General features: G+C 48.4%; 1 protein-coding gene across 1 annotated transcript; it reads left to right on the plus strand.

The window, feature by feature from the left end:
• Positions 1 to 128: 128 nt before the first annotated feature.
• On the plus strand, positions 129 to 26455 carry MLPH (melanophilin). Its single transcript, XM_082056135.1, has 17 exons — positions 129 to 371; positions 4124 to 4345; positions 4568 to 4704; positions 5790 to 5828; positions 6863 to 6957; positions 7999 to 8127; positions 9492 to 9687; positions 10948 to 11108; positions 15502 to 15585; positions 17277 to 17468; positions 20432 to 20626; positions 22816 to 22971; positions 23086 to 23178; positions 23661 to 23726; positions 23886 to 23943; positions 25372 to 25469; positions 25859 to 26455. Exons 1-17 carry the CDS (start codon positions 262 to 264, stop codon positions 25883 to 25885), a joined length of 2058 nt encoding a protein of 685 aa, XP_081912261.1. The 5' UTR covers positions 129 to 261; the 3' UTR covers positions 25886 to 26455.
• Positions 26456 to 27169: the final 714 nt, after the last annotated feature.

Genomic DNA, 27169 nt, shown 5'->3' on the forward strand with positions numbered 1-27169 from the left:
CCCAAACCCTGTGGCCTGCCTTCCCTGGGGAGGCGTTTGAAGGTTTCATTTGATTCGCACACCCTGCTCAAAGCAGGCAGCTCCACTGAGAGTAAACATCTCTAACCACAGCCAGGCAGACGGACGAGGTCTAGAGCTGCCTGCAGCTCTGCCCGTTTATATGGGCAGCCAGGGAGGTGGGGCTGAGCTCTCACCCCTCAATCAGCATCCCAGGGTACGGGGCAGTGAGTAAGAGGACCAGCTTCTACTCACCAGGACAAGATGGGGAGGAAGCTGGACCTCTCCAAGCTAACCGATGAAGAGGCCAAGCATGTTTGGGAAGTTGTTCAGCGGGACTTCGATCTGAGGAAAAAAGAGGAGGAACGGCTGGAGTGAGTATCTGCTCTTTGGTCTGCGAGTTTGTGTCCAAGCCAGCTGTAGCCTCAGATCTCTGTACATCCTATGGCATAGGGGTTGTAAGAATAAAGCAACGAGTTGAGAATGCGGGCAAGGAGGAACAGCCAGGAGCTGGCTGTGAAAATCAAATATAGTGATTAATAGATTACGTTATCAGCTGCCAGGTGACACATTCAGGCTGCGAAGGTGCAAACTGGCGCTGGGCCATCAGCAGCAACACAGTTCGGTGTCACTACCATGGTTTATGGGTACAAATATCTGTCCTCTGCTCAGGAAATTATTTTGTGGGGCCTGACACAGGTGTGGTTGCCAGGGGGAGACCTTACCTGGGAGCAAAGAATGGGATTTGACTCCTTTGCTTTTGCTTCACGTGATGGTTCTCATGTGTTTAGGACAGGAGGGGTATTTAGTGGGTCCTGGGAGTCCACAAACTGCTGAAGTATCCTGGAAAAAAACCTGAGAGGAGTAGTAAACCTATTGTAATAGCCTTAATATGCTATCCAGGGAGCCATGCTGTTCTGGGAAAATTTTAGGGGGCCACAGACTGGGAAAAGATTGAAAACCACTGGAGCAGCAAATGGATATATTTTCTAAGTTCTTATAACAGGGCACTGGACAAAAGTGCTGTTTTAAAAACCTTTTGTCAGATTAGATTAAATTTTGAACACGAGAAATAGTGGGGTCTTGCTCTTTAACTATATCAGGTGTTGAACTTAATATTTTCTTACCTTTATGCAAAAAAGCTGCAGTGTCTCTGTTCAGGGTCTGGCTAAGAGCTCATTATCCCAGCAGGATGGCCTGCACTCCTGGGCCAGGTTTGGGCAGTGCTGCTCCCCGCTGGGCTCTTATACCCTCCTAGCTCCGAAGTTTTCCAGCCAGGACTGGTGCCCATGGCACAGCAATGCTGTAGCAACTGGGAGCACATTGAGTCCTCTATCAAATCCAAAGGGAAAGGTGAGAGGGGATATATGCATCGGAGCTGCCAAAACATCTCCTAAAAGCTTGCTGTTGTGGGTTTCCACACGGGGCTGCGTGGAAGCCTCTCCTTTTACACCATTAGCCATGAGAAGCTCTCAGACATGTATTTTTGAACCTCCTGATTAATTTTTTGCCCAAGAAAACCCAGCCTGTGTGGGAGGCAGAGATAATTCAGTATCTTCGTCTGCTGCCTTCCTCTGCTGGTAGCTCTGAAGTGCAGGACAGAGATCAGACAAGGGTGTTCAAAAAAATTATCACCCTGGAAAGGGTAAATGTCTCCCTTGTGATGCATCTGAGCTCTGCCTGGAGGAAGTAGGTGGGGAACCACGTTGCTGTGCCCTGCAGCAAAGAAATGGGTGAGGTGAATTCTTTACCTACTTGACCTTGGTGCCAGACTGGTTTATCTAGTTCTGCTCTGATGCCCAGTAGGCTCCCAAATTGAGTGTCATGGTATGGGAGGTGCAAGATAGAGGGAAGGTCTCAGGATGTGTCTACCCCTGGCTGCTGTCTCTAAGTAGCATTCCCTCTGTCTCAGCATGCTGGACATGGAGCTATGTCAGTATTTTCTGCCTGTAACAAGCTGGAACTTGATGTGAGGTTGTGTGAGACCCTGCAGCCATTCACCTTGTGTTCTGACCACCCTCATTTGCTTTTCTATTCATTTGTTTTTCTATTGACTGGGCTTGTATCAACCTGCAAGCCTGGAAGAAATGTTGCCCCCCATCTTGGTCTTTTTTTTCCTCTTTCTGCTACTTCTCAGCATTTTCTTTTTGGCAGAAGCTATTCATCCACAATGGACAAAGGCTTCAGCTGGCCAGAAGCTGCACAACTATGCGAGGGTAATGCCTTGCCTGAGAAATTAAATAATGGTCACTTTGTGGGGGCTCTCCCTGCTTCCTTCCATAAACTTCCCTGCCAGCACACCCCTGTTTTTGGGATGGCTCCCTGCATCTCCCCCAGAGCTCAACTGGACTGACCCCACTGCAGTTTGGCATCCCACCAGTGCTGATTTATTCTACCATGAGCAGAGGGGGTAAAGGACTGGCTTGCACTCCTGCCAGCAAGAGGAGACAAGAGGCGTGCGGTTCCTGCGGGTTTTAAACTGGTTTGGTTGCGACTTGTCCTTCCTCTGGCAGGTCTCGTGGGCAAAGGAGGGGAGGTGAAGGCATCTGACTGGTCTCTGGGAACCAGAAAAAGCGGTCCAGTGAAAGATCGGATCCTGCTGGAAACAGCCTTAGCATGGGGGTGGAAAACGAGCACTGAGGCCAACCCAAGGGTTTTCTATTTGGGGGTTTGTTTTCAGTAGTCACATATAAATTTACGGCTGAACATTTGCACTAGGTTGTTCAAAACACTGCTAGGACAGTGAGGAGCTGAACAGGAAAAGTAGGTGCCTCGTTCAGTCTTTATACTGATTTTTGTGTGTCCGGGCTCTTTGGTTAATGCAAGTTGGTATTGTTCCAGTGGAACAGCAAACAGGCTGCACTGGCAGCGAGCTGGCGATAAGTCTCCCCCAGAAAAAAAACATGAGCTTATCCCTAATGTGCAAACTGATTTGGTTAAACAGAGATTAGCTCGATATACACTCATGTTCCCATCGCTGCTCCCCAGCACTGCACTGCCACACCAGCAAGGCTCCTGCTGCGGTCACCCCAGCGTCAGCCCGTCTGCTCGGTGGCTGGGCTGCACCAGGAGCATCACCAGAAGCCTTGTGGTCTATGCTGTGCTCCTGCAGCAGCCTCCAGAGTTGCTTGAGTTTTTTGGCCCAGGCTGACTTCTGATCTGGAAAATGCAGCTTCCTAGACTTACCAAGACAGAAAACAAATTTCTAGGACCTTGCCTACAAGTCAAACACTGCCGCTCAGCCACAGCCCCAAAGGCAAATATGCCTGAGGTGGTGCATGGCATGGGGAACAAACAGAAAGCCTTTGGGTAACACAGCAGGCACCCCACGCATCTTGGCAGGTGTTTCAGCTGGCCATGGTTGTCACTGGGGGTTCAGCCTTGCACAGTTACCTTCTTGCATGGGGACATGCTCTAGCAGCCGGGTCTGGATAGCGAAGGAAGCCTGTAGCAATGGACTGCCAGGAGAAGATGCTCTTGGGAAGGCTTCATGTTGTCTGAGCTTTCACAAGACCATTGTGAGCATCTGCTGCTGACCTCTGAACAGTCAGGACCTCATTGCACGTTGCTTCTGCCCTTAATAAAAGCCTCTGCTGAATTTAGCACTGAAGGACTAAATTAAAACCCCTTTTAATCCTTTTTCATCTCAGATTGCCTTTTTAAATGTATTATTTATTTTATTTTTTTTTAAGCTGAGAATTCCAGAAAGCCTTTAACTCCCCGCTGGACTTCAGGCTCAAAGATTGTCTTGGGTTGGGTTGCAGGCAGAGCTTTTTTTGAGAAGAGTCGCTCTCCTGAGACTCCTGGCATTTATGATCAATATTTGTGAAGCAAATGTGACAGGTTTTGGCACAACCAAATCTAATTTTAAATTTAATAGCAGCAGATCTTAACATATAATAACCTGTCCAGAATCTGGAACTCACTCCTTCATTCAGCTTATTTAACTCGTGATATGTTGATGATCAGATTTGCCCTACAGCATTTTCCACAGGCTGTGGGACTCAGGATGTTGCCTGGAAAATCATTCCTGAAATTATTGAAGCATGATGGGGTATGACATGTGAGAGTTCACAGTGAAATGCTGACAAAAACAAGTTCCTGTGTTTTGGGATGTTTTCTGCAGGGAGCTGAAATGGAAGATCGACCAGGAGAGCAGCAAGAGAGAGTTCCTCACGAATCAGTCCCACCTCAATGAAACCCACTGCGTCCACTGTCTCCAGCCCTTCAAGTTCCTGCTGAACAGCAAGCGGCAGTGCCTGGACTGTCGCTTCTACACCTGCAAGAACTGCAGCCGCTACAACAAGAAGGAGCAAGGCTGGGTCTGCGATCCCTGCCGCCTGTCCAGGTACCGCCCCTGTGATGGAGGGCGAGGGGCAAGGCGACCCTCAGGGCTGAGGTTCAAGAAGAGTCACCCAAACTCAGCATCCCTTCATGCTTGTTAGAAACCAATTATGCTGGTTAGAAAACAAGCTGTGTTTTTGTTAAGAGATGGTTTCTGGGCGAGGGTCCGGTCACCATGAGCATGGCTGGGTTGGCTAACCTGTGTGTGCATCCTCTCTTTGGGCAGGATCGTGAAGATCGGTTCCCTGGAGTGGTACTACGAACACGTGCGATCCCGTTTCAAGAGGTTTGGAAGCGCCAAAGTGCTGCAGTCCCTCTACGGCAGGCTACAGCCGGGGCAGGGGCTGAGCTCCGCGTTTCTAGGTGAGGAGAAGCACCAGGGTTTCTCCTGCCCTGCTGCGTGCAAGGGCTGAGCAGGCATTGGAATGCACCAAGTGAAGAACGTCAGCGCTGATGCTGCCCTGAGGGACATGTAGTTTCCAGATCATGCAAAACATTTTGGGGAGGAAACAGAGGTTCAGAGTGGTGCATTCATACTGGGAGCCGCAGAGCAGATGTTCTTGGTGGATTTTTTTTTTTCTCTGTTAATATCTCACGCTTAGTTTTAAAAGTTTCATGTCCTGTACTTGGCAAGTACATAAGACTTGCAGCTTGTTTTTCTTTCTTTTAGCTCATCACAGGGAAGAGCTTGTGAAATTAACCCAAGTTTTAACCTGCAGCTCAAAAAAACAGAGGGTAGATAGAGCCAGCGCTTGTTTTCTTCCCACGATCTAATCATTTTTACAGCCAATCTGATGATGCTCTGGCACTAACAAAACTGTATAAAAATTAGTGAGCTACCTGTCCCCATAGCTGTGTTCTTCAGAGACTTATGGATCTTCAGTATTTCTGAGATTGGCCCAATAGTGCATAAACACAGGCTGAAAGCTGTTTTTAATACAGTATTTTTACTGGATAGCTGCTGGTTGCCATTCACACAGAGTTCTGCACTGCTTTGCCTATTGCCTTGAAAAACCAGTGCGGATTTTATTCCCATCTTGAGGAGCCATAGTAAAGTTTGCACAAATACTATAGACATGAGCTGATTCGAATAGTCCAATCATTCTTTTATCCAGATCACTCATGGCAGAAATATTCAGAACGAGCACGGAAGGCTGCATTTTGTGTGGCCATCTGCTGTCGGCTGAGCGTTCTCCTGCTGCTGCACTCCCAGGCGTGTTGCATCAGGACTGTGGAAGTGGTGGCAATAAGCTCTTTGACTTTTAAAAGTCAAGTCCGGTCTCCGAGTGCCTGTTTCGTTCTCTCTAAAGAACCTTTTTGATGATCATGCCTTGTGATGGTTAGAGAATGAGAACTCCAGTTAACTATAGCTCTGAGGCTTGTTTTCTGTGAGGTACCTGAACAAAATGTGCTTATCTATTTTTACCACCATTTTTCTTTTCATTTAGGTCTTCATGACAGAGTTTACAGCCTGCCAGACATTAACAGTAAGTGAAAAAGAGAATTGTAGCACGTGGTTTGCAGTTCAAGCCAGGTTTCCAATGTCTTTTTCTTTCCACATCCTCTGGCTACAGCCACAGTTTGGTGTGGCTGGACCAGGGAGTGCATCTCTCCACTGCGGCGGAGCTGGACTCTAATGCTCACCTCTCACACTGTGGTACACCTGAGGTCTTGAATGTAGACTCAGATGCAACAGGACCCTTAGTTACATGCCAGACTTGAAGCTTACAACTACTCATATCAACACACCTACATCATATGCTTAAAGTTGGCCATATTCTTAAGGAACCCACTGAATTTGGGACCTCAGGTAGTACACCTTAGGAGCCCTTGCAGGAAGGATTTGCTGCACCTTTCCATTTGATACAGAACAGAGCATTTTACCTACCTTGACTTTGGTCTTAGTCTGGCATTTGTGCTGTTCCCAATGTGTTGCTGGGTTTGGCAGTGATCTGGGCACAGAGATGGGAACCCAGAAAGGAACAGGTCACTAATAGATGGTGGACCTGGCTGATGGGAACCAGGAATAGCAGTGGCAGGGCCATGCTGGGCTGAGATGTAGTGCCTTCAAACCTGGGGTCACCCGCGTGGACCTCAGGTTGCTCTGTGGGGTACAGGTGCCCTTCGTCTTCTTGTGGTGGTTACTTCCACCACACTTGTGGTGCACAGCTGGAAGGGGAAACAATGAGAGGCAAGCCATGCTTTTGCAAGATCAAGTGCTAAGAGTGGGTATAAGCAGCAATGCCTTGGAACTGCACCCCAAAGAGCTTCTACCCTACAGGCCTTAGGCTGTGGTCACTGGGGCTACCTTAAGGTGTTCCTGCCCTTTTCCCATCCTTTGTCTCCTTCCCTTTGCTTAAGCAACCTACTGTAGTATAAAAAAAAAAATAAATTGGGAGGTATTTCTAATCTGGCCTCACCTACAAATGCGTTGGTGTGACTGCCTCAGTGGGGACTTACCTCCCCCAGGAATGGGGTGCAGGAGCTGCCCATACACAGCATGCTGTTGTCTCCCCTCCAGGTGAATGCCAGCTCCTCACCAGTGGTGGCACTGGGGACAATAGCGATGACGAAGATGATGTCCTTCGTGGAGCTGAAGCAGAGTGCTACAGCAGAGTAAGCGTTTGGTTCTGGACACCCTTCTGCCTTGCCCTGTGCCCTCAGCTGCTGGTCGCCTGCCTCGGGTGGCAGTGGTGGCAGTGGTGGTGGCTTTCTGTGCCACATTCAAAACTGGGTCTTTCTCTATTTTCCTCTTCTGAGATGAGCCCCTCTCACAGTTTGTGTGGAAACAACCAAGTCAGTAAAAACACAGATATTTGTCCTATGGAAAAAAGACCATCTCCTGACATTCAGGAAGACCCCAATTAATGTCAGTGTCTCAGTTCCTACCTGTATAATGAGAACCCACCTGTTGTTTTACTGCTACCTGATAGGGTAGAAAGGACAGCTGGGTTTGCGTATTTATCTCTTGTGTTTTTCTGGGACTATGTGTACGGATCGAAATGCAGATTTAAAAGTCTAGTGGGAGGTGTATTTGTCCTTGAAGCATGTGTGCAATCTATCAGTGCATTTGAAATGCTGGTACAGTTACATACATGCTGTTACATATGCACCATCTCAGCCTGGTTCATTTGGTATATGCTGCATTTCACACACTTGATACTTCATTTTAATCTGCTTCTGAAGTCTTAAAAGCTTGTCCAAGCTGCTCCTGCCCAGAAGCAGCTGATGACTTCACAAATGTCTAGCAAGATCTGCTCACAGTATCCTTTCTCTGGAGACAGGGAGATGCTTCAGGACTTGAAAGCATCTCCTGGAGCTCCATCTGAGCTGTAACCTGGCTCAGCTTTCCCACAGTGCCTTTACAAACCAGGAGCTTCTCACTGTCTGCTCATGGCCACAGTCCTGAGTCAGAGACTCCGGAAATCAGGAACCCACTTTTTCTTTACTCCAGCATAAGCACACACTGCCCTACATACCTGGCTCCCTGCAAGCAGGACAACATTGGACCCACATGTTCTCTGCAAAAGGCAGGAGCCTTGCTTTGGGTTGTGCAAACTCAGGCAAACTAAGGAGACAAGGGCCCTCCCTCTCCCTTTGCTCAAGGTCAACTGTGTTTTATGCTGAGTTTTCCTTTCCTGCACTTCCTATGCTAAGATGCGCAAGACAAAGCGCCTGCTGTCTGTCCATCCCTTTGATTTTGAACTGGACTCGGACTACTCCTCTCAGTCTCGCCGTCAGTCTGTGCAGCTCTCTCCAGCAGCCAGCAGCCCGGATGGTTTCCAGGTACTGGGAGAGTGCTGGGGTGGGGGAGTCTTTTCCTCTCTTCTTCTTCCTTGTTATCTCTGCTACCTCCTGCTTCAGCTGATGTTGAGAGGTGATGGTGCAAGTTCTCACTTCCCACAGCCCCGCTTGCCAGCTCTTCTCCCATTTCAATTGCTTTGCCTAAGGCTGAGTCAGGAGTAGGACATCTGACCAAAGCAAAGATGAGTAGTAAGATGAGATAGCAAAAAGCTCTGTGCAGACAAAAGTTTTCTTCTGTTGTCCCAAGGCTATGGGACACCCTAGTTTCCAGCAAGCTTTTGGAGGTTCAGTAATCAAGGGATTAAATGAAGCCAGACCCCTCTCACATCATCCCATCCATTTTGGGGCTGTTTTTGCCATGTGATGGCACTGGGGATGTAGCTGGCCGCCAGCTTTGTGGAGCACACTGCCCTTCTGAGATTGAGATGAATCCTGCGGAGCCAGTGTGACTGCAAGGATGGCACCTGCAGGCTGGTGGTCCCCAGCAGTCAGAGGGGAGAATAAAAACTATGCATGAACACTGGTTATGTCTATATAAGAGACTATATATGTCTCAGTGTCAGGAGATGCCGACCAGGAGTAGGGCCCATGGGCAGCTCCAGCACAAGTGACTGCAGTGAGCTGTGCCCCTTGATCCCAGCAAGGGCTGGGGCTCAGCCATCCCCACCTTTCAGCTCTGGGGGAGCAATGCAGATGGGGTGGCCTTGGATGTAGCAAAAAGTCTTCCAGCCTGAGATGCTTCAGATCAAGCTTTATGCATTAGTCCTATTTGCCTTTCCTGTTTACATTTCACCTTAAACAAAAAAATAGCAGCTTTAAACTGTGCCCCTGAGTAGAACTACAATGTGCTGAAATGTGTAACAAAGGCTTTAAAAAAAAAAATCCACATCAGTCCACAGAAATTGATAGGAATTTTAGGCAAACAATTAGATTCATTCTTTCTTTATCTAAGCCTGTCTTTATGCGTCAGAATTCAATGTGAGTCTAGGGAGGGCTGGCTTCTGTGGAGATCATCCGAATCAGATCTATCAGTTGCAGATTATTTGAGGGGCAAAAGGTGGTTATTGTTTGAATACGTGAAAGTGCACTGTGTTTAAAAGAGTGGAGCTCTTTGTGGCCTTGTCGAAGGGACGGCGTGCCTCCTTCTTGTAAAACTTAACAGTGCCCCCTGGCAGTGATAAGAAGTATTGCTCAGGGTTCATCAGCAAGATAAATAAAGCTTTAAAATTAATTGTTAAGAATTGTCATTATAAAAGGTCATCCTATACATGTATTGGAGGATAAAGCTAGGAGCTGTTAGTGGTGTCGTCATGGGCAGCTGCTCAGCAGCAATCCTCATCTCTCAGTCCTTCCCAGATTTCCCCAACTCAGCTGAAGATGCTCCCCAGAAGGAGTCCAGGATTGCAGAAGCAGATCTGGTTTTTCACCACGTCTTGCAGGAACAGGGACCAGGCATGAGTCCTCCAGAGCAGCACTTCAGCACAGAGGTTCGGCTCACCGTCAATTCACGGACAAGGAGCCTGGACAGAAATGCAAAACTTGGTAGGTGTCTCTGGCCAGATTCTTCTGTATCTTGGGGTAAAGTGTCTGCAAGACTTGGACCAAAATGAAAATGTCTTTGATTTTTTTTTTTTCCCAATAACCTCAAAGTTATTAAAAATCTTGAATGTCAAGACAAAACATCCATCTGCTTTTTTTTTTTTTTCTTGGAGGAATCAGCTGAAATTATTTACTTATAATGGGCCGGTCTTGTTCCCAATGAACTCATTTCTCAAAACTAGAGGGCTTGTTCTCAAACTGTCCATCCCTCCATATCTGGAGGCCTTATCCAGGGTAGAAACTAGATACAAACAAATGACACTACTAGAAACAATGGGATGTGTTTCCTCCTGCAGGCAGGGACAAATGAGTTGAACTCCTTGCCAAGGGATGGTGTGGGTACAAACAGTTTACAGTTTTAAGGGGACTTGAGCTGGAGTAAGACTAGACAATAACTGGATGCAAGTGCTGGGGATTGCTAAGTAGCATCCTTGTAGCTGGGCAGGGTGCACCAGCAGGCTACAGGATCTGTGGTTTTGTGAGTCTATAAATATCGTAGCAAACAACGGTGCAGAATTTGACTTTTACTCCCACTGTTTTTTCTGCTGTGATAGCAGAGCCAGTGACGTTGGACACTGGCCTGTTCACATGCAACTGTAGAACACATATATCCTTCTGGGTGCCCAACTGCTTAGCTGTATTTTCAGGTCACTAGGAAACACTGGGTAAACCTTACTGTGTACTGTTTAAATTCCCACTCTGAGCCCCTCTGGGGTGACACAGCAGCAGGGCTCTCTGGTTTGTTAATGCCATTTTCTCTGATTTTTCTTGCCTCATTCAAAATTCTCCTTTGAAAGGTATTGGATCTTCTCTTAAACACTCCATCGTAGACTGGTACTTCTCTAACCTGAGATGAATACCTTCCAGCACTTGAACGATGCATGAAGGGCAGTGTCTAAACCCATGCTCCAATAAAACTGAAAAGGCAATAGCATTTTTTTGATGAGGGGGCTGTTTGTAACATGAGAGAGCAAGGATGATGCTCCTCATGCCCTACTGCTATCTCAGTAATGCCACCATGGATGAAGCTGCAGCCTGGCCCAGTGTAACTCTTGCAGAAGCATTTCTTGTCAAAGGATATAAAGTGTGATTTGGAGAAGTGCCTCATTATTTGCTTGTCTTAAGGATGAGGCTGATGTTCAGGAAGTAACTCAAGGGTATGAATCTCTTGTACCTTTGTGCTGAAGCCTTCTGTCTCCAAAGGCAGTCCTTGGAATGAGCAGCCCCGGTCCACATACTCTGCAGATATGGACACCTCTGATGAGGATATGAAGGGAGTCCAGTTCCCTGCCTACCCGCCCCATCACGTGAAACGCCGGAACAGAACCTCATCCCAGGAGAATGTCAGCCACTCCAGGAATCAGGTACCAAACAGCTGTTAAACCCCTTGTGAGACCAAGTCTGTGGCCAAGCCTGTCTTGCTATAAATGATGTTTGTTATCTGTGAGGCGCAGGATGGTGTCATCTGGTTCAGAGAAGAGCAGCAGTGATGGCAAACTGGGGTGCAACCACAGTAGTCAGTCTCCCAGCCAGGATGGATGTGGAGCATGACCAGAAAAGCTGGTGTGCCATAAATATCCATACAACCGTTGCCCTTTCTGTGCAGGGGCGGTTTGGTGCCATGCTTCCCATGTGCAGGTCAAAGAGTGAGCAGAGTGGATCCCAGATCCCTATAGACTCAAGATCCCTCGTCCTCTTCAGCTCAGGAGCTGAAGAAGCTGGGGGTGCAGCCACTTTGCATTGCCAGAGCAAGACACTGGGACGGTGGGTGGGTGGCTCATCTATAATAGGTGTCACATCATGGTTGTGTGACATCAGCCCAATGAATGGCCATGCCCTGCCCTCCATGTTGTAAGGCACCTGCTAAGTGAAATGGGAGCAGGGCTGAGATCTGGGAAGGTGTATTTAAGGTCCTTCATTCATTAAAGTGAAGAAGAATAGACTTCTCTCTGCACTGTTAGGATGATACAGAAGCACTCTGGAGCTCTGTGCTGCTTCTACCAGGCCTTCCTTCAAGCTCTTTCATTTTTACACCCATGCAAAGAGAAAATCGGGGACTGGTGCTTCATTCTGCTCATGCTGCTGTTGCAGGAACAAGTCTGCCTTCATTGCTGTTAATTTTCCAGCCTGTCCTTATAAATCTGAGAGTTACCTGTGGTTTTCTGTGTCCCCAAAAAAACATTTCTTCAATTGAACGTGTTGGTGCTTTATCATCAGACATAGGTTTAGAGAGGGATATTTAATAAGCATCAAGATCCTTTTTCTTTCTTTGCAGTATGTAGTGTTCCTGCCCTGGTAGGACTGGGTCAGGACGACCTGTCACTTTTCTTTCCTCAATGATGATAATAGGGGGAACAGTCTAGAGAAAGGTGTCAAAAAGGCTATGAGCTTGTGTTTTAATTGTCAAGCAGGGACCTACAGTTCTTGATACCACCTTTGTGGGTGGTGGGAATTGTAAAAAGCATCCCTCAGACTGCTTAGGCTGCAAAATGTGCAGTGATGTTTGACTACAGATACATAGGGAGAGCCAGCAGCACAGTTACTGCTCACATCCTGGAGCCCGTTTTGGGGGTTGTCGGTGGTGGGATCTGTCACCACAACCATCCCTCGACAGCACACTTCATCTGCCAGTATAGAGAAGCTTTTCCTTTGCCTTTTAGTTCTCCCAGCACATGTTTTAGTTAGTAAACGCCATTCCTTTTTCAGCCAGCGGTAAATGGAAGAACCCTGGTCTGCCTGTCCCTAATGAGGCGACGGTATGTTAGGCATGAAATGTGCACCATGTTTTGCAGTGGGGAAATGGGGCCAAATTCCTACCAATGCTTCAGATTACTTCCTTCATCAGCTGGGCCAGCTCTCGCTTCAGGGGGGTCCAGTGTGCTTTGGTTTGTTCCATCACACCAGCACAAAGGCTGCTGTGGAGCCTTGTCACTAATGGTTATGAGACATATTCTCACTCCCAATTTAGCCCCATTTGTTCTTATGCCAGCACTGTTCATTAGCTAAAATAGCTCTTCGTCTTTCCTGCCCTTTCTGCTGCTGATGTGTTTACAGCTAGCAACCGTCCTCCCGCTGAGCCTTCTCCTCTCCCAGCAGGAAGAGATCTGGCTCTGTGCTGGACCATTAACTTCAGAATTATGCATATGTGCATTGTTTCTGCTGTTGGCCAAGGTGAGGCCAGGTGCCAGCTCAAAGAAGAGATAAGGCAAGAGCATCCATGTTCCAGTCCTAGACAGCTGTGTTGTATTGGCAGAGCTGGAAGATGTTCAGAAGGGGCTGGTGTCCATCCGCTTGTCCTGAGGTTGGAGGAGATGGAGGGGCTGAGTCTGGAAGGAGGGCAGAGACAAGCCAGGAGGGATTTGGGACAGTAGGCAGGGGACTGCATTCTCCTGAGCAGCAAAGTGGTAGCTCTTGAGCTGATTACAGGCACCTCCAGGGTATGTCTTATAGCTACCATAAGGGTTTCTGGGGTGTCCCAGACCCTAATGGGACATCTCAGGGGACTGCAAGGATGGCTGAGTATGACTGGTCACCCTGGTGCTGCACTTCTCAGAGGCTGTGCACTTCAGCAACTCAGTATTTTAGTCTGTGCGGTGTAGGGTCCAGAACCATGTTTGTTAACCCTGTATTGAATCTCACAGCTTGGCTTCAAAAGCAATGTTTTCTTGGTAGACATTTTGTTGGTATCTAAAGGTTCCAAGAGGTGGAGAGCTCACTTCTTTGCCCTGCATCACTTTGACCCCACAGATGAACCAAAATGCCTTAGGTTTGTCAAAATAGATTTGATCTGAAAATTGATTTTGCTTTAATTCTGGAAAGGATGCACTGTTCAGTACCCAAAAGCAGGAACTTAACTTGTCCAGTAACAAAAGCAGAGGCTGTTCCCTAGTCCTGTGATTCCAGGAACTGAAGGTGCTAGAACAAAATTTTAAAACGAAACAGTATTAAAAATGCTCTTAAACCTGATGAGACATCAAAAGAAGACCTGAATTTGGAACAGGGCATTCACACGAGAAAACACTTGATTTCAGCAGAGATCACTCAAAACTCAGGTCTGTGCCTTTGGTAGGAAGGCACAAGGAATAGCACCAATTCACCACACTTCCCCAAAAGCCATTTTCCTGTACCTCAAGGTAGCTTAGTGGTCCTGGATTCCCAAAGTTGTAATGTCATCTGGCTCCCCATCTTTACATAAATCAGCTTTACATAAAGCTCCTGATAGAGGTCTTGGGTATTTGAGAGTCTGGAGACAGAACCTCTGCTAGAATAACCTGTCTTTCCTCCCCAGCAGCAAGTGATATTTTGCCATAACTCACATCATCCTTATGGGCTGAATTTTAAGTTTCTTCACTTGAAATGTTTTACTACAGAGCACCGTTCGCCAGTCTTTGTCACACAGAGAGCAGTTCAGGACAGTCCAGCCCCTGATGGTTCGTCACCAACACTTCCTCTGAAGCTGGTGGCCCGTCACAGACCTCTCATTGTCACCAGGGAGCAATGCAAGAGTCAGGCCTTCAACAGTACCGAGAAACCACTTACAGATGGATTGAGCTGCTTCCTGCCTCTGGGTTTAATGCTGCTTAAAGATGCTTTCAGTTTGGGAGGGTAATTACAGCGCTCTGCTTTGGAGGGTGTCAGGTTTTTGTATTCAGCTTCCCTTTAGCAGAGACAATCTCTTCAAGCTGTTGTAAGGATCTAATTAATTGAATATTAGCAGGCACAAAAACTAATTGAGAAGATGGAAATGTTATAAAAACAAAGCCAAACCCTCGCATCTCTTTGTTACTGCATTTACTTACTGCATTTGCTGCTCATTCCCTTTGAATGAGGCAGCCACTCGGAACAGCAGTGATGTGGAAGGTGGTGTTTTATCTATACAAAATGGGCAATATTTCTCATCATTTGTGTTTTATTTGTTTGGATCAAAGGAGAAACACCCCTTCTTTTAAAGAAAGAAAAACTTCAATTTCTAAAAGGAAAAAAAAACCCAACCAACCAAACAAAAAAATCTTCCTTTACTGTTTTTAGTGATTCAGCCACAGAAGTTTGTCTTGGCTCTTGAGCATAGAAAGCAACTTCTCTTGCATTTTCAGGATTTTGTCTGTCTTTCTCTTCTCTTCATGCCCCTTTTTTCAGTCAGAAGAGTGAGGGAGAAAAGAGGGGCAAGCATCTTGGTAAATCAGTGCATGGAAAACTCAGAAAATTTCAAAGTGTGTTGGGGAAAACTTTCAGGTTTAGTTTTTCTATTTGGAATTTTTCATGGGAAATTTTTACCTTGTTCCATTTTCCTTTCCAGTGCTCTATTGGTAGGGGGGCGATGGGGTAGTAGCTACTTGAAAAACATGTTAGTAGGAAGGAAAAACTGCTGTTGACTTGAATTTGGGGCAGCATGCGACAGACGGCTACATGGCTTTGTTGCAGCCTGGTGCTTTTTTCTGGACAAGGGACACAAAGGGGCTGGTGATGTGGTTTTATGTTCCCTGTATCAAAGCTACCAATGCTTCAGTGAGAACTGCGGTGTGCTGGGTACTCAACATGGCTTTGAGTTTTCCAGGCTCAAGGAGAGCTTGTCAAGGTGTCCAGGGTCATTTTTTTAAGACATTATTTTTTAATGTCTTTTAACTCAGCCCATGGTGGTGATGTCTTGCTGCTTGCTTTCTTATGTGGGTTGCATTGTTTTCTCACTGTCCTGGCAGCGGTGGCTGGTCTGTTCTCTACTCCTTTTTTCTCTCTCTCTGTCCCTCTTCTTTCCTCCAGATTCATGAGCTGAACAAGCGCATGTCTGCAATTGAATGCATGCTGAACCGCTTGGAGGAAAAGATTCTGGTGCGCTCTGACGAGGTAACTGGGCAAAGCTGGGGCTCTGCTGGCCCCCTTCGCATCTGAGAGGCTTCTCCGAAACTGCTGGCATGCAGGAAGAAAGCTGAACAGATAAATTGGCTCAGCTTGCCTGATTTTAACCCTCTGTTTTGGCCTTAGAGGCTCCTCTCTAGTCTAAGGTGACGGAGCACCTTAGAAAACATTGCACGGCAGGACAGAAACAGAAGCAAATTAACCCATGTGTATGGGCCTCCGTGCAAGCTGGAGTCTTCCTTGCCCCTTCTGCACCAAGAAAATTTGGTTTAAATGTAAAACTCTGTGGAAGGCTAATCTCAGGAGTGGTTTTAGGTGGGTGTCAGTACATCTGCAGAGTTGCGACAGCTCATTTGAAATCATGGAGGAATCAATTAGCACATACGGGAAAGTGACCTGGTTATTGTGAATATGAGATCTGAGTCAAGAAGGATTTCCGAATCCCTTCTGAGCTGTCCTTGTCTTACTGTACCATCAAGCTTGGAAGAAAAGAGCTAAATTAAGTTAAATTTGGGCAGAAATGTAGAATCTGTGAATACTCAGGTCACTTAACATTGATTTTGAGTTTCTAATTTTAGACTATGTACTTTTCCTTCATGTGAATCCAACACCTTGAGCTGCTCTGACAGCTTAGTAGAACAGATAGTGAAAATTACAGAGAAGTCCCTTAGGTGTAGATGAAACAACACAATTTTCTTTTTTCCTAAAATTTATGGCAAGGATGGCCATGTTTGTAACCATTCAGTGTTTCTGTTGGTAAATCTGACCAAGGGAGCAGGAGATGTGCAAGCTTGCATGTTCCCATGCTTTGTTCCCATGTCTAGGACAGATCAGAGTAGGGGCAGTGGTCTAAACAGCTGCAGTACAAGCTGAGGTTAACTATTAAGAAAAGCTTTATAGCAGAAAGGATAGCAGAGCCCAGGAATAGGTTGCCTGGAAGAAAGATGCCATTGTTCAAGGTCATTAAGAAGAGCTTAGACAAAAACCCATAAAGTATGACACAGGTAATTGTATTCCTGTGTTAATACAAGGGACAGTGAGTGCAATAACTTCTGGAGAACCCTTCCAGCACCTGGGAGTTTAATAGGATTCTTCTTCAGGTAACATGGATTGCACCTAATAACAGGGCCCTGTGGAAATATGCCATCTGTCCTACGGGGAAAATTTGCTGCTTGTTTTCTCATTGCAAATAAGATTACCTAAAGGCTCTGACAGCTACCTTGGGGAGTTCATGTGGCTGCTTCCCTCGGCCTGGTGGACCATGCCTTTTGGTCCTTGTGATCTCTGTCCTCAGATCCACCAGCCATGCTGTGGCTCCTAATGAAAATGTGGTGATTTTTGGCCCCAAATCCTCCATGCACACCTTTTTAAGGGGAAAAAAAAGGCATTTTTCCACAGGGAAAATTGAAATGGAGGGGTTTTATATCAAGGGTTTGTATTCATCAGCATGGAGCTGGACTGCAGCTCACTGGGCTCTGTTGTTCCTATGGGTGGTCTGGCTGTTTCTTGTGAGAATGGGTGCAGAGAGAGGGCTTGAAGTCCCCTTTGGAAAGTCCATCTGTGGTCATGCTCCTAGAGCTCTTCTGCTGACCAGTCCTGGTGAGTGTGTCTGGACCCGGTCATATCCTACTGTCCCCCACAGAAGACTCTTACACAACTCCCTTGTTCTGCTCCTTCAGTCTCCAGCCCCAGAGTCCCAGCTTGATCCTGATGCTGAGGAGGAGGAGTTGAAGAGGAAGCTGGAGGAGCTGGCTAGCAACATCAGTGACAAAGAAGTCTCTTCTGAAGAAGAGGAGCATGAAGAAGAGAAGAGAGTGAAGAAACTAGAGATGAGTTCCTCCAGTGATGACATGGCCAGAGATGCTCGAAAGGTAATCTGTGTCCTCCCACCCATACCATTCTCAGCTCCATCTGTAGTTATTTCTACTCTTGATGGCTTATAACTTGTTCTGTCCCACATCTCCATCTTGATGTCTCCCACGGTTGTCTGGCTCAGCTGTCTGCCTAAGAGAGGTGTCAAGGGAGAGAGAAGTCCCAAGGTTTTGGATCTGGACCTCTGTCCTTGTAGACTCTCCCAGTTTCATCCAGGAGTCACAAGTCTCTTAGAGGTCTTGTGAGCTACTGCTTGTCATGGAGAGGTACACAACCTCCACATTTCTATAAAAGAGTTGTCTCAAAATCTGAATGTTATTAAGGAGAAGAGAGTCCTAGAGTGGGATACGAACTCCGTGATGATTTAGTGCCGCCAGCCTCTGTCAGGCACCTGCGACAGCTTGAAACATCTCTTCCAGACCTGTCAGCGCTCCTGAGTCCCAAAATCCCTGGTCCCACTTCCACTCTGCTAGGTCAGCATCTCCTGCACTCACAGGACTGTGCTGGCTCCTGTCCCCTACTCAGTGGTGAGTGATCCATGGGGATATGGGTCAGCGAGAGGAGGAGGGATTGCAGCATCTGTGCAGCCCTGTTCCCATTCCTCACCCCCATGGCTCACTGCAGCTCTGATTTATCCCCTTGCCTGCTCGGTGCATTTCAGAGATCTGCTTTTCTCCCCATGTATCCCCACAGCAGGGCTGGAGAAGCTTCCGTTTGTGTGCAGCCTTGCAGAGGGGTGAATTGCTTCCCTGGCTGGAAAGCAAGAGCAAACAGAGGTGCTGGATGGCTTCCCATGCACCCTTCAGGTGGTAGGGCTGGGTGACAGCACCAGGGATGAGCAACCGATGACAGTCCAGGTGACTCAAAGGGAGACCTTCTGCGTCTCCAGCTGTGCGGAGCCTCCTGAGATGGTCCATTAGCACAAAATGAAGAGGTCAGCATTCCTTGTTGAGACTCTAATGGTTTATTTGCTCATCTCCCCCCTCCCGCCTTGGTGGTGGATGTGCTAGTGTGTGTTTGCTCTGACACACCCATCACTGGTGAGCGTGATGAAGGTAGCAAGCAGAGGCCGCGCTGCCCCTCTCCTCTCCTGCAAACCTCCTTCCATCCAAAGTTACCAAGACTTTCATGGTGCCACGAGGCCTCTCTTTAATGTGCTTTTGTTCCTCAGCCTCGCAAGGTAAAATCTGGCTGCTGCTGGGCTTGGAGAGTGCAACTGCATGTGCACACATGGTGCATTTAGTGAATCTGCCCCAGGTACGAGTCTCTGCACAACTCTGTGTCAAATATCCGGATTAAAGCAAGCAATTATTCCCAGAATGGCTTCCTTCATGATTTTGGGTACCATTTTCTGTGCTCTTACTGACACTAGATCAGCAGTGTGCTGCATCCTTACAGAAAGCCTCCTTTACTGCCTCCTTTTTCCTAAAAGCTGCTTTTAGATATGATTACTGCAGCTAAACTTATCTACTGCTCATGGCTCAAACGATGCGCATCTTCTTAGCAACCATTTCCAGTTAATTGCAGCACAGGCAGTGAGTGGTAACTCACCAAGCCAAGGCAACTTAATTTCTGTGTGAGCTGCTGATCTGCAGCAGACAGAGGCTCAACCCCTTATCTGTGCTCAGGAACAAGATGTTAGTGGAGTATCAATATAAGTTTCTTCATTCTCATAAAACGAAGCCTGGATTCTCCAGATTTTCTTCTTTCTTTGACAAAAACCCAGCTATGAAGCAAGGAGGACACAGACATTGTTGCTTCTCAGTGGGGTCATGCAGCCAGGTAACACAGGAGCTATATGACAGCTCCTAAGCAAAGAGAGACCCAGCTGGGCTGCAAAAGCTCCAGCAGAACCAAATTTAAGAAGTGAAGCAGAATTCAACTTTTTGCATTGTGGCAACACACCAGGTATCAAATATCTTTGTGCAGTATTGGGTTAGAAATGCCTGTGGTAAGGTAGATGGAGCAGCCTTGGTTAAAGGCTATGTAGTGTGGATTTTTTTTTTTAACAGCAACTTTCCTTATACCAGATCCAGGCTTGGATTTTGCATGACTCTGAGTTTGTTTTTATGTGAGTCTCCTCTCCAGTCAGGGGGAAGTCTTCTAACTGGGAAACACCGCGATGAAAGTACATGGTCCTAATGGAAAATGTGAAAAACTCTGGTGTACCATGAAGGCATCATAAAATGATAAAAACATCAGCTGGACTGAATGAGCTGGTTCTCTGTAAGATGGTTTACCTGGAAATACATGCAGTTGTAAACACAACTATTTGTCACTAGTGTATATATTACCCCCATCTCCTTGGTTTCTAGGGAATTATCAGTTGAGAGAGAGATGATGAGTTTCTTCAGTCTATTTTTACACGTGCTTAGTGCCTGACTGAGCAAAAGGCAGCACTTACCTTATTGCCACCAGTGATCCTTGGGGTGGGAAGGGGACATTAGTCCCAAGTTCTGGCAGTGTGGCAATACAATAATTTTATAGGTTGGGGCTTTTTCTTTTGTCACAACTTCAGGAGTTATTTGCATCCATGCTCATGCCTGATGAAGTGTAAAGCAATATGATGCAATTAGACCTTAACTGCTGAGTAACTGAGTGGCCTTCAGGTGCCCCAGTGCTGCTGCTGCCAGACAGCTCTGGTGGCACCACTCCTAGCAAGCAATACATCCATTGATAACATCTTTTCCAAGCCTTTTGAGATTACTTCTTTTGTCACAGCCATCCTCTAGAAAGCACGAGCTGAGATCAAAGCTCTGCTTTAGCCATGCATCCATCTCCGGTGGAGAGCCCTTCAGGAACAGCGTAAGCGCTTTAATTATCACTTCTCCATCTTTCTCCAGCTCCTGAAGGTCTGATGCCCCCTTCACCCCTGACTTGCACTATTCTGTACACCACATTAAAATAATGTCCTTTTTTTTTCCCTCCCACCCTCCGCTTTGGCTGTTCTGGGCATTTGCAGAGGTCGTCGGCTCAGGCTTTGAGCGAAATTACAGCCAAAGTACTGAGAGCTATAAACGCCACGGAGAAAGCGGTGTGTGAGTCGTTGCACGGAGAGAGCCAGTGCAACGGTGGCTGTGCCCTCCCCACGGGGCAGCTTCCCAGCCTGGGAGATGGGAAAGAGGTGGCCGAAGCATACCGTGAGCTTGAAGAAAACGTAAGGTTCAAGAGAGCTTGCTGCAAGCAGGGAGGGCATGGTGGGGTGGGAATACAGAGGAACCACAAGTTTCTTGTTAGTGGGTAGGTCAGCATTAAAAGGATGGACACCACAGAGGGATTAAAGAGTCTGGTGTTATCTGACGGTGGCCAGGGCTGTCTATGAGGAAGATGGCACAATAGCAGCGCAGATGCTCTGTCTTATGGCTTCCCATGCCTCAGTCCCCAGTTCCCCCAGGTGAGTGCTGGGGAAGGAGGATGAGCGCAGTTCCCAGCTTGCTGTAGCATCATTTTGCTGGACTGCAGCAGTCCTGTGCTCCAGCTGCAGCAAAAGCTTTTGTCCCACTTCTCTCCTGCACTACGTTTCCTCAAGGCTTTTACAAATGAGGATAGTGTGATCTATCTGTTCACTAAGGCTGACTTGTGCCTGGGGCTGATGGGCTCGTGCAGGTGATAAGTTTACATCTAGAGTGTAATCCCCTGCTAGGTTTGTGTGACTGTGTGAAGCACTGACAATTTTTTTAGCTACTGTAAACCTGTATGAATTCATTCACCGCAGGAAATTGATTGCATCTGCAGTGCCATTTACCAAGCTGCAAAGAAACCTTTCAAAGATGGGGTGAAGAGTCGCATCTCCACCTGGGTGGTCAGGTTTTGTTCTCAGAAAGGTCCTTCAATGCGGAGCAGGGTTTTACAGCATGCTCTGTGGTTCACCTCTCATCAGGGAAAGCTTATACATAAAAAGCAGGGAGCTGCTGGGAGCGGAGTGTGCTCAGAAACTGCACCACTTGGCTGGTTTCTGGCCAAATACAGCATCTCAGGGGAAAAGGGGTGGTTGGATGAAGGTTTTGAGGTTCCTCCTCTTCCAGGAGAGAGGATGGGGCTGAGAAGGATGTGAACTTTGGCCTTAGTGCTGCTGCCGTCAGTGGCTGGGCAGGAGCGAGGTGGTGGATAGAGGATGGCCCTGGGAGATGTGTGATCATCCTGCTTCTCTCTGGTGCCTCGGTTGAGTCACGGCTGGCTCGCTGTTCTCTGGGGAACGCCGCCTGCCTCGGAGGGCACTGGGAGAGTTTGATGGCCCAAGAACAAATTGTGCACCTGTGACTCACAGGTTGAGTGCCTTCACAAATAGCACCTGCAAATGTTACAGCCTCAGGGTTTGCACTGGGATGGGTGGGACCTGTGGGATGTGGGGAGTGTTGCTGTCATTTGGGTGGATGCTCAGTACTTCAGTGCATGCAGCAGGCTTGTGCTGGGCAGTTTCACACAATAACCAGCCCAGGAAAAGTGGAAAGAGCTGGGGGAGCAGGAGTTGCATTAACAATACCAAGATTTTGGGATCAGTCAGCAAAACGATGGCCACAACCCATCTAATCATCTTATATGATTATGTACAGACATATTAATGTCTCCTGAATTGCCTTGCTTGGACTTGAATACTTGTAGTAGCCCAGGAGGAGGCAAGCAACAGCAAAAACAGCAGTTTTATTGGGCCAGGTCCTTTTACCCTTCTTATCTAGACAGCAAAGGTAACACGTTTCTTCCCGTAGCCACTGTGCATCCCCAGTCAGCACTCCCTGGTTCATCCCGCTGCTGTGCTGGGCTCTGCTCACACGTGTGTTTGCTGGAGCTCTCAGCTGGGATCATTCCAGCACATTCAGAGCAGTCTCTGTGCAAAACTGCCTTTTGCAGGGATCAGGCTGGTTAACTACCCAAGGCTAAACTCCCAAATCCTGACCCTACTCCCAGGCAACCCAGTAGCAGAGACACCCTAAAAAAAGCCTGAGTGAATTTGGAGAGGCAGTCTGTCTCTTTCCCAGCTTGCTGCCACCATGGGACATAGCAGCCTGTGCTTCTTTGCAGGTACCTGACTCACCTCTAAGCACACGGCATAAAGATGCTGATGTTACTCAAGCAGGTCACCGAGTTTTGGTACTTCCTGTGTTCCCATTGAGCCTTTTACCACTTCACCCCATTGGTAATTGCTCTTAAAAAAACCCAGGGAAGGGAGGAAATGAGATGACAAGCCTTGCCAGAGCTGACTGGTACTGTCTGTGCTGCAAGGCAAAGTGGCAGTCGTAAAATAGTAGCAGGAGCTGTTGTGTCTGGGGCTGCAGTCACACCAGGAGAGGAGGACTCAAGGCAGGATAATTCTGCAATGTGTTGTTTTTTCGTTTTATTGTATTTCAGGTGTACCTGACTGCTGGGAAGACCTACCGGCTTGAGAAGACCCTGAAGGAGCTTGAGGAAGGGGCTCAGCACAGTGGCACTACCGACTCGGAGCTGTCAGAGCTGGAGGACAAAGTGGCCTCGGCAGCTGCTCAGGTGCAGAAGGCAGAGAGTGAGGTGAGGGTTTGGATCTGAGAGCTGTGTTGCCCAGAGCCCTGGCCAGTGATGGCAAATTAAGACAGTGATGGATCCTCTGGCCACTGTCTGTTTTTTTTTTTCCTTCCCCTAAAGATATCAGACATTGAATCTCGAATTGCAGCTCTGTCTGCTGCAGGGCTGACAGTGAAGTCTGTGGAAAAGGCAAGGAAGAAGTCGAGTGGGCAGGTGAGCATGGAGGATGGTGGGTGTAAGAGGTCCCAGCCCTGAGCCGTGCACACTCCCCTGGTTCTTTGCTGCCATCCCTGGGCACTGTGAAGGGTTGTCTGTCTTGCTGAGCTCCCTCCCTGCTGCCTGGTACCCTGTCCCAAGGCTCCAAGAGTGGATATCTCACTGAAGATGTGGGACAAGGCTGATTTCTTACATCAAGGAAGGATTTTGTATCAGGGGGCTGATGCTCATCCTGGGGCTGCAGGGAGGCCATGCAGGGCTGCTGCATGTGCTGGACTGAACTCCTGCATTTCCATACTGATTTTTTGTAACTGCAGTCCATCAGGCAGGGTTGCTGCTGTGGCAGTGGGCTGCCTCTTTGGCTCAGCCTATGGTTAATCAAGGCTAAACAAAAGATATGAAAATGCAAAGAGAGGCAGACTGAGTCGTCTGCCCCCTCTGTATTCCTAGAGAAACCTCTGCCCTTCCTCTGCCCACAGGCTGCCTGCCCTGCCTCTCCTATTCCCACCAGCAGCAGCCCAGGGGAGTCTTCGGATGACATTAGAGTGAGTATGTGTTTAATCCGTGCTAGCTAGTGCACCTTCCCAGTGCACATGTGGCACAACTGGGGTCTCCAGAGAGCTGCTTTCGAAGTGGTGGCCTTGGAGGAGACCTCTGTCCTCCCATCCCGTTGCCCACAGCAGCCTGCTCCCCTTCTCTTGCAGGTGATGCCCGGACTGCAGGTGTTCAGGAGAAAGTTCAACATACCCCTCGAAATCTCTGGTAAGGGCCATAGCTCTGTCCATGGGAGGTAGGGACCTGTGGATGGATGGGCTGGGCTTTGGGGGATGTGTCTGCATTGAGGGGGTCCCATTACCTGTACTCACGGCCTCCTAGATAACCTAGAAAGGAGGAGGCATCTGGCAGGATTTGGAACAGTGGTGGGAGAGTGAAGGTCAGGCTGAGTTGGCTCAGTCCTCCAAGAATCAGGACTTTGCAGCCCAGGCTCCTGCCACCCCAGAGTCCATGGAGACATCTGCATTACTTCATTTGTGGCATCCCGTTGAGACCTCAAAACCTCACCAAACCCATCATTTCTGATAGCAATTTCTTCCTCACTTGGTCATCTTGGGGAAGGTATCCTTGACCCTGTTGCCCACCTGCCTTGGCCACTGGTCTCTGATGGGGTTCAAGAGGCCCTGCACAACCAAGCTATGACAAACAGCAGCTTGGGAGTGCTTCAAAGTAGACAGTGACCTGAAACTTGGCACAGCAGCTTGTGTTGCAGGGAGCAATCACTGGAAACTTTCATCCTGACCGGTATCAGCAAGACTTATTAGGAAATTACTTTTTATTTCTCTTTTATCTCACTTCATAAGCTTAAAGGCAGAAAGAATGGCACTTCTTCCAGATAATGGAAGAAGGAGGGAAGGGGGGAAATATCATTTTATGCAGAGAAGGAATCGTGTTTCTCCTATGCATGCAGACAATTAACAGTGCCATTTCCCAAGCTGAGGTTGGTAGGTGGAAAGGTCCTCTTTTCCTTGTGCTGAGGACGAGTCATCTGCTCTCCTTCCTGCAAAGGGCAGCAGATAAAGGCAGTCCAGTGGACACGTCAGCCCCACAAGGAGATAGAGGGATGTGCAATTAGGATGGATGACACCAGGCAAGCCTAATCCCCTCTGCCTGGGCTGGGTGATGGGGTGTAATGGTCTCCTGACAACCCTCCTCACAAGTCAATGACTTGCAAAACTGAGCCTGCAAAGGTGCAGTTGGCAGAGGCTGGTGGCAGAGAAGGGGAGACGACTTAGTAGATCAAGAGAGTGTTGTAGCTTTGAAGGGTGATAGCTCCTCACGGACTGGGTTTCTGCTCTACCACGGAGGTTTCCACAGCAGAGGTCTCGGCAGTTGACTCAGCTTGCATATCTGTGGGGACAGGTAACAGGCACAGCCCGAGAGACACGTCCAAAGGATGTGACCCCCAAGTTGACCCACATGTGTTGATCAGTGCTCTGGAAACCTGAGTATCAGCAGGGTTTGCCTCCCTGTTAATGAAGGGGTTCCCACCACCCTCCTGGAGAGGGAAGCGCAGTGATGCATCCAAAATCAAATCAAGTGGAAGACAGTAAAACCTAAGCAGACTGGTGGGTAACTGAAACCGCTAGTGAGGTGGATAAGGACCTGCTGCCCATCTCTGATTTTTCCCTACAGGTCCTGATGACTCCTTTGACCGCAACTCCGTTTACCGTGGCTCCCTGACACAGAGAAACCCCAATGGGAAGAACAGGAGAGTGGAGCGGCTCTTTGCGGTATGAACCCAGCCACCCGGGAGGCTTGCTGGCCTGGCCTCCATATGGGACCTACCTCCCTGGGCTTGCACAGAGGGACCTGTCCTTCCCCACGCTTCCCTTGAGCCCACGGTGCCCTCAGCCATTGGCATGCTGGCTGGTGAGGGCAAGCCTGCCTGGGAATGGCCCAATGAGATCTGGGATGTCATAAGCCCCAGGGCAGGAGGATCAAACAAGATGTACATCTTTGAATTCCCACCACTCGTGTGGTCCATGGGATGAGGCAGGTCCTCGCTCCATGTGGTAGCAGCTGAAGAGGACAGGGACTGAGCTGTCCTCATCACCTGTGGTGGTTCAGGGTGGTGTGGGCACAGTGGTGAGCTGAGGTTTCTCCTTCTGGTGCCTTGCAGAAGCCTGTGATGACCCACCTGTCCTGAGAAGAAGGGGACCCTCCTGCCACCATATTTCACTGATGATACAGAACCTCAGCTCAAAGCCTCACCACCTTCCCCCCATTGCTTGCTCTTCCTTCTCCCACACTCATCTTTCCATGAAACCCCAGACAGGAGCAAAGCTGAAGGCCATGGGCAGGGGTCTTGCTGGGAGCTGCCAGGGAGAGGGCCGAGGCACTGGGGTGTGGACATGTGGCCAGGGGCTCTCATGGAAGGATGCAGGCATGAGACCTCAGCTTTGGGCAGCTCTTTGGTACTGGGTCAACCAAGGGGACAAAAGGGGTGCAGAGTGGGAGTGACCTCTTTGGAGGGAGCTGGATGTCAGTGTGGCTTTACAGAATGGGGACTGGGGACAGTGACATGGCATTCACTTGGCAACATCTGGTCCCAGCCCTTGACAAAAGGCTAATGTCATCTATCGCAGTCATCTCATCATGGTTGGGGCCTGTTCCTGCTCTCTTCCAGGCTGGTGCTGAGCAGGAGCAGGAGCTGACAGCAGGAGCCCTTGGGGTACCCCAGGCAGACCAGGGACCCAGGCACCCCAGGCTGGGATTCGCATGCTGGTGCTGGTCCCAACTTGTCCCTTAGAGTGTCGCTTCCCTTCCCTGAGCAGCAAAGCAGGGTGAGAGCAGTGCTGACTCCCTCCCAGCGAGCGCTTGGCCAATAGATCTTTACACAAAGCTATGCAAGCACCCACTGAGGCTTCTTGCCACCATGCCCAAAGCAGCTGTGACCATCTGGGCACCAGTCAGATGAGATGTGCAGGAAGCAGTATCAAGAAAAGTGGAAGAAAGGCCCGAAGGCTTACGGGGGACTGGTTTGTTTTTCTAGCTCTCAAAGGTGTCCCCTCTCCCAGCAAGGCTATGCCAGCAAGTTCAGAAGGACTCCAGCAAGCAGAACATAAGAGCTTCTCTGGAGGCTTTTCCTGCTCTGCAGAGGGGTCAACCTGTGCCAAGCAGCACTTTGTGGATGAGCAAAATATCCCTAATGATGGGATTGTAGGACCGTTCGATCCTTTGGAGTGGCTGTGATGGCCTTTGGGGTCTGGTCTTGGTCTCCTGTCAGGTGACAGCAGCACTGATAATGCTCGTCTCCAGAAATCTCAAACTGTTCATTTTCCTCCAGCATTTAATTCTCCACATCCGCTGATCCCAGTGAATCAGCGCCTGGCCCCATACCCATGTCCAGGACATCAGGATGGGCAGGGGGTTCCTTTCTCTTGCAGGAAAATTTGAAGAAGGTTCATGTTAAAAATACTTTGCTTGGTAC

The sequence above is a fragment of the Streptopelia decaocto genome (genome assembly GCF_964273445.1).
Source record: "Streptopelia decaocto genome assembly, chromosome: 6".
Classification (NCBI taxonomy): domain Eukaryota; kingdom Metazoa; phylum Chordata; class Aves; order Columbiformes; family Columbidae; genus Streptopelia; species Streptopelia decaocto.